Here is a 9,942-nt window from a genome sequence, read left to right on the forward strand (position 1 = left end):
TAGACGCCCAGCCAATGACCACCTAGGATAACGTCCAATCAGATTCTACCAGTAGAGGGAAACGCTAGTATTGTGGCTGCTTTTGCGATGGAAGCTTTCGGCTGCAGGCTCGGTCCACCGCCCACTCCCTGGAGAAGAGTCGGTGCTCCCCTTTCACGGGAAGATGCCACGCTGTTTATAGGCGTTCTTTCCCCTTACCTGGGTGCAGCGATCATACAGGTGTTCTCTGTACGGCTCAGATAAGGTCTCTTGGCTCGCCACTGAGTCACTTATCTGCTCCCAGCCCCCGTTTCTCACCTCTCACCCCCACTCCCCGCAGGGTTATAATGAGGATCTAATAGGGCTGAAAGTAGCGTCTTGCACTTAAATGCTAGCTGTTGTGAGTATAAATGAAGGGCATTTATTAAATGCGTATTCGGTGCAAAGCCTTGGGTTACATTGGAGGTATAGATAAGTCAGAAGGTCCCTGTTCAAGCAGCTCCCATTGTAAGGGGAGAGACCACATGGGGAAGGTTTTGGCCATCATCAGATAGAAAGGTCCCACGGTCTACTGATAAAATTTCAGTTTCTGATGTTGACTAATCCGACTTTGATGGCAAGAACTTTCTTTTCTGGATTTTTCGAAGTTCTGCCTGCAGAACCTGAAGCTATTACCAGACTGCACCTCCACTAGGTTTACTTCTCCATCCAGCTGGCCTGGAAGCACTGCTGTTTCTCAAGGCTCTTGGGTTCAGAGTCCTGGGCTGCTATCTCCACCTGCCTCTGAAAAGAGATTTGACTCACTGGGCACAAACAAGATTCCTTGTTGCCACAGGCAAGCCAGCTTGCTTCAAACGAGGACTTTAGGGTCAAAGATCTTTTTCAGCTCTAAAATATTCTATTCTTCTATGATTCTTATGACCTCTGGGTGAGAGCTGGGAGAGCTGGACTCAAATCCTAGCTCTGTGATCACTTTCCCTGTGAGTTTTGGTTGCTTGCCTACAAAATGAATAGGTTGCATTAGTTGTCTTTAAGATCTCCAGCTCTACTAATTTGTTTGCACAATACTTGGCCTCAGTCACCCAGTGAAGTTGGGAATGCATTACAAGTATTATTATTGTCATTCAACATATGAGGAAAAGGGATTTGTCCAAATCCTACTATCTAATCATTAAGTCCAGGCAGCAACATGTCTTGTCTCTGAAAGGGTCTGATTGGGCTTAAGTATATGAACATGACCTCATCTCATTACTCTCCCTCCCCCCACTCAGTAAAACAAAACACAAGGAGCTGGTCAATTTAATGGGAAGGGTCTCACAAGAAGGTCCCTAAGTCACATGTTCAGGCGGGTGAAAAGAAAAAGCTTTCAGCCTTTTCTCTTCCTACTGGAAGATCCAAACTCTTCCCCATTTTTCCCTCCCCCTCCTTAATCTCCCTGCTGCTTGTCAGCCTCCTTTCCTCAGATGTGATTAAGGGGCCAGTTTCCAAAGGAGATTATAGGGGTAAAGTCAGTCTCCCCTTCTTCTGGAGATTGGACATAAACAGAGTGGGGACAGAGGGAAACACCAGTGTATCAGGAAGATCTTTTTTGAGTGGAGGCATCCTCCTGTGACCCTGTTTGTTAGTGGCCATCACCATGGCCTTCCTGCCTAGGAGCAGTGAGGAGGAGGAAGTGTCTTGGCCCAGCAATAGCCCAGGCTCTCCCTGGAAACCAGACCTTCCCAATCAGGTCAAGAACTTGTGGGATGAGCAGGACATTCAGGTATGTACTCCAAGCCCTCTTCCCTCTTTAGCCTAGAATCTCCTCCAAGTCCTTGCCTTCTGGTGTTTTCAGATTCTCAGTCAGCTTCTGCCCTGCCTTAGGTTTCTTCTCAAAAGCCCCGTCCACCATCCATCACGGTGGAAGCCACAGACATAAATGAGGTGGAAAGTGGGGAGCTCAGGTGGCCTCCAGAGGACTTGCTGTTATCAGACAGCGAAGAGGAAGAGGATGAGGCCTTTTTCCAGGACCAGGATGAAGAATCAGGTGAAGGTGTTGGTCATCAAAAGATGAAGATATTAGGGGAAGGGCCAGGAAGAAATGGAAGTAGACAGGAAGCAATTGTTTAGGTGGGAGAAGAGAAAAAACAAGGCAGTGCTAACACAGGTCAATGAGAGAAATGGATGAATATTTTAATACAGCATGGCAAAGTGGAGGGAGTCAGGAAGACAGTGATTCAAATCCTACCCCAGAAACTTTTTTGAAAAAGTATTTGACTCTTGGCCAAGTCAGTTATTTTGAGCCTTCAGTTTCATAAACTGTAAATGGGGAGAATTCAAATCAGAGTTGACCGTAAAGGGCTTTCTTGACTACCTTAAAACACTTTGAAAATGTCAACATCATTTTCCCACCCCAGGTTGGGCTTGGTGCCCCTTGGATCCCAGATCCCCTCTAAGGACCATCAATCCTGGATCTGACTGGGAACAGGAAGAAGAGGAAGAAACCTGGGGGGAGAGTGAAATTTCATGGATTTCTGGTGAGCAAGATAAGACTCCTTCCCTTATTTCCTGAATCATGGCCCCATCTGTGGTTCCCCTTACCAATGTGACCTGCTAGGACACATTAACCAACTTGGAAAATAAAGGATGATGCCAAACTTCCCCCTTCCCACCCCCATCCCAAGGGCAAAGTTATTACTCACCCTCAAACTTGACATACAAATAGAATAGGGAAGATTCCTTTTATTGAGCTGCCTGGACCAAGTAAGCAAAATAGTCGAGTCCCCTGAAGGGTCCCAGTTCATGCACTGTTACCAATCGACTGCCAGCTCCTTGCTCTAAGCAGGGCAAGCGAACATCTGGATCCTCATCTGAGAATTGCACTAGGGTGCCTTGGGGAGCCAGCACCCGCAAACACTCAGACAGGAGCTGCTCTGTCCCAGCTCGGCCTCCCCTGGCCACAGCATCCCAGGTCCCCTTGTCTAGCACCAGTTGGAAGGACCCAGAAGGGCAGACAGAACCCAGGCATCGGGCATCGGCCTGTAGGAAATGCAGCTGGGAAGCAGGGTGCCTGGGGTGCAGCCCAGGGTGGTCTCCATCCCCTTCCAGCAAGGCCTTCATGCGGGACACAGCCACTGGGGAAAAGTCCACCCCTAGCACATTCAAAGGTAGGGAGCATTTGGCATAGAGTCCGGGGCACAAGTCCGAGGTCCCACAGCCCACATCCAGCACCTTGAGTGGGGCCACTGCTGGCCCCAAGGGAGACCCTTTCTGTAGCAGCTGCAGGAGCAGCCCCTGAACTTCCTCGTAGCCAAAAAACCAGTCGAAGTTGGGGGCACTTCCGGGCAGCTCCTGGGCGTGGAGCCGGTCCCAGAGGCTGGGATCGGATAAACAGCTACTGGCCAGGGAGCCTGCACAGGGACGGGACAGGGAGAGGGCAGCTGTAAAGGGCAAGCACTGGGCACCCCACACCCCCATCTTAGCTCCCAAACTCCCCACCTCCAACTTCCTACCGGCCCAGGAGCGAGGCACCCTGGTCACCTCATGGAGGAATCTGCGCAACAGCGCCATCGGGAAGGTGGCCAAGGACTTAGGCCTGGGTCCTCTGCTGCGGCGTCTTGAGGTGCAGGGAGGCTCAGGACCACGGCCAGGTCACTGTAGCCAAGAACGCGTACATCCGTCCCTAGTCCCTGGCCCCTCCTCCCCTGCTCGTCTCCGTCATCGTTAACGTTAACGTCACCCCTGGGAACTAAGCGGTAAGAACAAAGGCCGGACGCAGACTGCTAGCAAACCAGAGCTTGGACTTTATTGAATGTTAAAGAGCAAATCGAGGAGAACCAAGGGGTGATCCAGTCGTTCCAGGTCCAGTGGTGGCGGCGATCAAGGTCCTGCAACAGAAAGAGCGGATAAGCACCAGAGGATGAGGGGAAAGCACTTCGGCGCCCGAGCCCCCTTCTCAGCACCGCAAAAGGGACGGTGTCCCGGCGATTGAGGATAGAACCGGCGGATGGGGAACCGCCGGCACCGAAGACATGACGCCGGGGGGACCCAGGGTCCCCTTGTTCTGCCTCCGTACATAACGGGGGCCAGGACTAAGCACCCGGCCTCCGCCAAGAAATGGAGGCGCACGCGGTCGTAGTGCGGCTGAGGCTCCTCCTCCCCTCGAACATCCCAGAGGCCACCCTCAGCTAGAGGCGAAACGACCATACTCACCGGCTCCCCCGCAGGAAAGGGAAACGTTTGGGGGCCATACCTTTTTATAGACATTTCTCCCCGCCCCCTTCTTCTCATTGGTCTCCCTCGTTCGGGGGAGGAGCCTCTGATTCCCAAGGGGAGGGACACGGCGAGACGCTCGTGGATCCTTCCTAGCAGGAACACCTTCCCTGAGCTCGGACCCTGGACTATGGGTGCCCCTGGGGGAAAGATCAACCGGCCGCGGACGGTGACTGCCTGGGTCCCCATCGGATGATCCCTCGGCAACTCGGGCCTGGCTGCTTTCCCCATGCCCCTGCCTTCGGCCCGCGCCGGCCTAGTGGCCCTTTTGCCCCAGCCCACGCAGCCTTCCTCTGCCCCGCTTCTCCTCCCCGACCCCTCCGGCGGGGTAGCTGGGGGGCAGCGAACAGGGGGCGGGGTGGGCGGGATTGCTACCACGGGCTAACTCCTTGACCCTCCCTACCCTAACTCTGCTGCCCTTCCTCCCCAGGAGCTGAAAAAGAAACTGTTCAAGCGGCGCCGAGTGCTGAGCCGGGAGCGGAGGCGGCAGCACCGGGTGGTCGGGGCAGTGGTGGACGAGGGGCTTATTACTCGCCATCATCTCAAGAAGCGGGCGTGAGTCCCCAGGGACCTCGGACTTTCCCACTGCTTCTTCTTGCCACTGTCGTGCCCCCTATTTCCCAAGCCTTTCCTAGAGGACCTCCCAACAGAGGGAGGGAATTTTAGGCATAAGGGACGGCCAGTGCAAAGGCGGGGAGACCGGAGATGGAGGACAGAAAGACAGTTTGGCGGGCTGGAGGCCTATGAATATGTTGTATTGCCCTGTGGGAGCCGGTTTAAGGCTGTTTTAAGTACAGCATTTACCCACTGTAGCTTCTCAATCAGTGCTTTGTTGCCTGGAGTGAATCGAGGTAGTGTAGACCAGTTGTTGTCTCCAGCACCTTCTTATGTCCTATGATCCTATAATCACTGGCTGTCCCACCCCCACCCCTTTGGATAAAGAGACTGAGCTGCTTCTGACCCTGCACCTGGCTCCCACCCATAGGAGTCTGGGGCAAAAGCCTGGAGGCCCTTTGAGAATTCAGGCAGCAATGAGTAAATATTGACTGTTGCTTCCTGGGTGCCAGGCCCCAGGGATAGAATGGAAAAAGTCCTGCCCTCAAAGCACTCACCTTCTTGGGGGGGGGGAATAATGTGTACCCATATAAGGGAATGCAGAATGTACACAAAATGCAAAGTGATTTCCCTGGGAAGGGATTGCTGACTTGGAGCAATCAGGAAAGGCCTCCTGCAGGAGGCTGCCTCTGAGTTAACCCTCGCTGGAGTTTCTTTGCTCATTTCTTTTAGGTCCAGTGCCCGGGCCAACATCACCCTGTCTGGGAAGAAGCGAAGGAAACTTTTGCAACAGATCCGGCATGCCCAGAAGGAGAAGGCTGCTATGGAAGGTGAGGGGGATGGAGGGGATGAAGGTGGGGACAGAGAGATAACTCAGTCTTCTCCAGGAAGAGATGGGGAATGGGGGGGACAGAGAGAGGTGAACGTTAAGGAGTTTTTCTGCTGTCTGACCTTTCCCTGGTACCCCTTGGTCAGTGGAAGCCCCCCTGAAGCCAGGAAGGACTACTGAGGCAAAACCTAGAAGGCAGAAGAAAATGAAAACTGGAGTCATCCAGGATGTGGAGATGGAAAACCTAGAACCTGACAGCTGAGCCCCAGCAACCTCAGAAGAGAGAGACTATCCCTTCCGTTAGGACAACGAGGCAGAGCCCTCCCCAGACAGGCTCCAGTCTTTCCCCCTCCTCCCCGCCTGCCCCTCCACTCTTCAAATCCCTTTGCTGGGGGGGTGTCAGATATTGCTTCCTTTGCTTTGGGGGGGGGGGGCAGGAGGCAGATGGCTCAGTAGTGATGACAGTTGGCAATAAAGTCATTTGAATTCTGGCTGCCATGTTCATGTGATTCTCTGGAAAGAGGGGGATATGGTAGGGGGGAGGCAAAAACCATTGTGGTGGGGGGATGGGAACAGAGCTGATTTAAGTACCTGGGACAAGTGACCCAGTCCAGAGGAACCAGCTAAGGGTTGGCAGGAAGAAGGCAACCCCTACTCCACAGATGGATGGTTCTGTCTTTCTTGGGTGAACTATAGTTTGCCGGGTGTGCTCCTGAATTACCCAAGAGCCTTCCAAATAGCATCACCAAGGCCCCAAGTGTGAGGAGATCTGGGTTAGTCCCTTCTTCCTTTCCTAGCGTTCCAGTCTGTAATTGTTCTACTTCCTGACCAGTTTGGTGTTTCAGTGAATAGAATACCGAATTGAGTTAGGAAGATGCAAGTTCAAATTTTCCCTCCTATTCTTAGTAACCCTGGGTAAGTCATTTACCCCTGGCTCCCTCAGCTTACCTGTAAAATGAGGATAATAATAGCACCTGTCTCCTAGGCTATGGTGAGGATAAATTGAGACTATATTTGTAAAGTTGTTCCTTAAAGGAATGTATAAATGCTAGGTATGTGGTTGTTTGGGGAAGTAGAAGGCAAAGTTGTATCACTCAAGACAAGTCATTGTAACTGGTGACTCCATAGCTTCACTCAGCCTTTGAGAGCCCCTCAGGCAGCAAGGAGATCAAATCAGTCCGTACTCAAGGAAATGAACTCAAACAAATGCTTTGGCCCGTGATGAGCAGATGGGATTTACTGGGAAAGCCCCGGATGTTGGGAAAGATGGCAAGCAAAAGGAGAAGAGGACGCAATGCACGTGAACTTGGACAGTCTTGGAGAAATAGTGGAGGAGAGAAGGACCAACCCTCGTGCAGGGGTGCACAATGAGTCAGGCCTCTCTGGACAGCAGCCTGCAAAGCCCCACTTCCAGCAGGAGCCTTTCAGCCCTTGGGGACCTTTCTCTGTTACCTTGCATGCAGTCCCCTCCACATTCTGCTAGTGAGATCAAAGGAAATTAATCTTTTTCAAGCATCCAGCACCCTGCTGGGCACAGTTTTGTTTCAGGCATTTGGGGCTCTTTGTGACCCCATTTGGGATTTTGTTGACACATAGTAGGTGTTTAATAAATACTTATTCCCTTCCTTCCCTTTCCTTTCTCACTCCTCCGGTATAATGCTTTTTTTGTTTGTTTTTTTAACCCTGACCTTCTGTCTTAGAATGAATACTGTGTATTGGCTCCAAGGCAGAAGAGCGGTCAGGGCTAGCAATGGGGGTCAAGTGACTTGCCCAGGATCACACAGCTAGAAAGTGTCTGAGGCCAGATTTGAGCCCAGGATCTCCCACCTCTAAGCCTGGCACTCTGGCTATTGAGCAATGGAGCTGCCCCAGTAGACTGTATTGATTTGTTCCCTTTTGTGTATCAGCTTTGTCTCTTCAACAAAATGGTCAATTTCTTTTCCTTTTTTTAACCCTCACCTACAGTCTTAGAATGGAAACTGAGTATCAGTCCAAAGTGGAAGGGCTAGGCAATGAAAGTGAAGTGATTTGTCCAGCCACCCAGCTAGGAGTATCTGAGGTCACTCTGGAACCCAGTGTCTTCCAGGCTCCAGGTGAGGTGCTCTTTCCACACTTCTAAATGGTCAGTTTCTTGAGAGGGGGACTTAGCATTATACAGTCAGGCAGTATCCCAGATGCCTAATCAGTGATTTTATTAAGTGACTGGATTTCTAAGGGATCCAGGGGAGCTATGAGTTAATCAGAAACTAATCAATCCAGATGAATGCCCAGTAAAGAAGCAAAGTCTGAAAAGGTCTTATTACATACATCAGGACTCATCCTCTGACTAGCTCTCCCTCTGTGACCCAGTTTGGGTCTCCAGCTCTTACTCTAAACCCACTTTGGTGACTTTCCTTATGAGGAAGGTACTATTATCAGCCCCATTTTACAGATGAAGAAATTGAGGCTGAGATTAGGGGACTTGCCTGTATACTAGTGTCTAAGTGTCAAACTCTGGTCTTCCTGACCTGGCTGTTGCTTCTCAATCCTTCCTGTCCTTGATTTTTTTTTTAAACCCTTACCTTCCATCTTGGAGTTAATACTGTGTATTGGCTCCAAGGTAGAAGAGTGGTAAGGGCTAGGCAATGGGGGTCAAGTGACTTGCCCAGGGTCACACAGCTGGGAAGTGTCTAAGGCCAGATTTGAACCTAGGACCTCCCGTCTCTAGGCCTGGCTCTCAATCCACTGAGCCACCCAGCTGCCCCCTTGTCCTTGATTTTTAAGTGATCTCATTTACCCGCTTCTCTCTTCCCTTCCTTGCCTCCCTGATGTAGAACTGATACATATTTTAAAATATTTGTTGTATTTACTCACTGAGCTGCTGTTACATATTGAATAAGTTGTATTTCAGGTGTTCAGTTTTAAAAATAAAGAAGTTGATTTTGTTGCATTTCTTTATTCAGTGAAGAGTCAAAAGAACTGGAGGATGACCTCCATTCCCTTGGCTGGATCCTCCAGCAGAAGTGTCTGTATTGCTGATGGAGAGTTCCAACTCAAGGGAGATGGCTGATTCCATTTCCTGTCTCCATTTATCCTCCTTCTCTCAGTGACCTTTGACAATAAACTCACTGCCTCCCACATCCAATCTCTGCCTTAGACAGAGGATAAGGGCTGCAGAAAGTGTCTCCTGCCCCAGAGATGCACAAATAGGACCTGCTGCTGACAATGAATTTATTCTTAACACTTTACTTTCTGTCTTAGAATCAATGCTGTGTATTGGTTCCAAGGCAGAAGAATGCTAAGGGCTGTACAATGGGGAGTAAGTGACTTGCCCAGAGTCACACAGCTAGGAAGTATCTGGATCTAGATTTGAACCCAGGACCTTCTATCTCTAGGCAGGCTTTCTATACATTGAGATACCTAGTTGCCCCTGGTAATTAATTAAAAAACAACAACAAATAAACAACCTTCTCTTCCCTCTTAGAATTAATACTAAGCAAATCTGATCTCAGACACTTCCCAGCTGTGTGACCCTGGGCAAGTCACTTGACCCCCATTGCCTAGCCCTGACCACTCTTCTGCCTTGGAGACAATACACAGTATTGACTCCAAGATGGAAGGTAAGGGTTAAAAAAAAAAAGAATTAATACTAAGTATTTAGTTCTAAGGCAGAAGAGTAGTAAAGGTTAAACAATGGAGGTTAAGTGACTTGTCTAGGGTCATCCAGCTAGGGCTGTCTGAGGCCAGAGTAGAGGCCAGGTCCTCCAGATTCCAGGTCTGGAGCTTTGCTCACTGTGCTACTGAGTTTAATTAATTAACCAACAATTAAGGATTAATTATGAGCATAAAATGGTGACACTATAATAGCAGCACTTATACAGCATTATAGATATATTCCCTCATTTGACCCTCACAACCATCCTGGGAGGTAGGCACTATTACTAGCCCTATTTAACAGATGAGACAGACAGAGGTTAAGGGACTTGACAAAGGGAGAAGTGTCTGAAATTGGATTTGAACTCTGTTCCTAACTCCAGGACCAGGACTCTCTCCATGAGTTCCTAGGGACCTCTAAATAGAAGCCAGTCTTCTCTCTCCTAGGGGTGTAGGGAGAACACAAGGTTTTACCTCAGTTTCCCCATTTAAGAATGTGGAAAAGTGCTGTGGAAATATGCACTAGGCCTATCAGGTGGGAAGTACGGAGATCTGCCTCGGAGTGGGGATAGGGAGGTGTTCTGTCCTTTAAGATTCGTCCATAGGGATTAGTCAGGGCCTCAGTTTTCCCATCCGCAAAATGGAAGCCTTGCACGTCTTTTCTCTCTGCAGTCCGTGGGCTGGTTCTGAGGAGG

General features: G+C 50.1%; 3 protein-coding genes and 1 non-coding gene across 4 annotated transcripts; 2 read left to right on the top strand and 2 right to left on the bottom strand.

Moving 5' to 3' along the window:
* Positions 1–132: 132 nt before the first annotated feature.
* LBHD1 (LBH domain containing 1) lies at positions 133–2,530 on the top strand. The gene is made up of 3 exons (XM_056801602.1): positions 133–1,741; positions 1,843–2,005; positions 2,376–2,530. The coding sequence occupies exons 1-3, from the start codon at positions 1,616–1,618 to the stop codon at positions 2,528–2,530; spliced, it is 444 nt and encodes a 147-aa protein (XP_056657580.1). The 5' UTR covers positions 133–1,615.
* Positions 2,129–3,602, bottom strand: CSKMT (citrate synthase lysine methyltransferase). The gene is made up of 2 exons (XM_016426857.2): positions 3,471–3,602; positions 2,129–3,368 (listed from the first exon to the last, which is right to left on the bottom strand). The coding sequence occupies exons 1-2, from the start codon at positions 3,526–3,528 to the stop codon at positions 2,701–2,703; spliced, it is 726 nt and encodes a 241-aa protein (XP_016282343.1). The 5' UTR covers positions 3,529–3,602; the 3' UTR covers positions 2,129–2,700.
* Positions 3,603–3,931: 329 nt separating this feature from the next.
* LOC130455272 (small nucleolar RNA SNORA57) lies at positions 3,932–4,081 on the bottom strand. Its single transcript, XR_008913191.1, has one exon. It is a non-coding gene; the product is annotated as a small nucleolar RNA SNORA57 (small nucleolar RNA).
* A 188-nt stretch (positions 4,082–4,269) lies between these two features.
* C6H11orf98 (chromosome 6 C11orf98 homolog) lies at positions 4,270–6,105 on the top strand. The gene is made up of 4 exons (XM_016426860.2): positions 4,270–4,399; positions 4,661–4,785; positions 5,518–5,615; positions 5,761–6,105. The coding sequence occupies exons 1-4, from the start codon at positions 4,361–4,363 to the stop codon at positions 5,874–5,876; spliced, it is 378 nt and encodes a 125-aa protein (XP_016282346.2). The 5' UTR covers positions 4,270–4,360; the 3' UTR covers positions 5,877–6,105.
* Positions 6,106–9,942: the final 3,837 nt, after the last annotated feature.

Source organism: Monodelphis domestica, chromosome 6 (genome assembly GCF_027887165.1).
Source record: "Monodelphis domestica isolate mMonDom1 chromosome 6, mMonDom1.pri, whole genome shotgun sequence".
In the NCBI taxonomy this organism is placed as follows: domain Eukaryota; kingdom Metazoa; phylum Chordata; class Mammalia; order Didelphimorphia; family Didelphidae; genus Monodelphis; species Monodelphis domestica.

Coding starts and splice junctions, on each gene's coding strand:
- LBHD1 (XM_056801602.1), top strand. CDS start 1,616: ATGGCCTTCCTGCCTAGGAGCAGTGAGGAGGAGGAAGTGTCTTGGCCC. Junction 1,742..1,842: donor GGGATGAGCAGGACATTCAG/GTATGTACTCCA, acceptor GCCCTGCCTTAG/GTTTCTTCTCAAAAGCCCCG. Junction 2,006..2,375: donor GGACCAGGATGAAGAATCAG/GTGAAGGTGTTG, acceptor TTCCCACCCCAG/GTTGGGCTTGGTGCCCCTTG.
- CSKMT (XM_016426857.2), bottom strand. CDS start 3,528: ATGGCGCTGTTGCGCAGATTCCTCCATGAGGTGACCAGGGTGCCTCGC. Junction 3,369..3,470: donor GGTGCCTCGCTCCTGGGCCG/GTAGGAAGTTGG, acceptor GTCCCTGTGCAG/GCTCCCTGGCCAGTAGCTGT.
- C6H11orf98 (XM_016426860.2), top strand. CDS start 4,361: ATGGGTGCCCCTGGGGGAAAGATCAACCGGCCGCGGACG. Junction 4,786..5,517: donor CATCATCTCAAGAAGCGGGC/GTGAGTCCCCAG, acceptor CATTTCTTTTAG/GTCCAGTGCCCGGGCCAACA. Junction 5,616..5,760: donor GGAGAAGGCTGCTATGGAAG/GTGAGGGGGATG, acceptor CCCCTTGGTCAG/TGGAAGCCCCCCTGAAGCCA.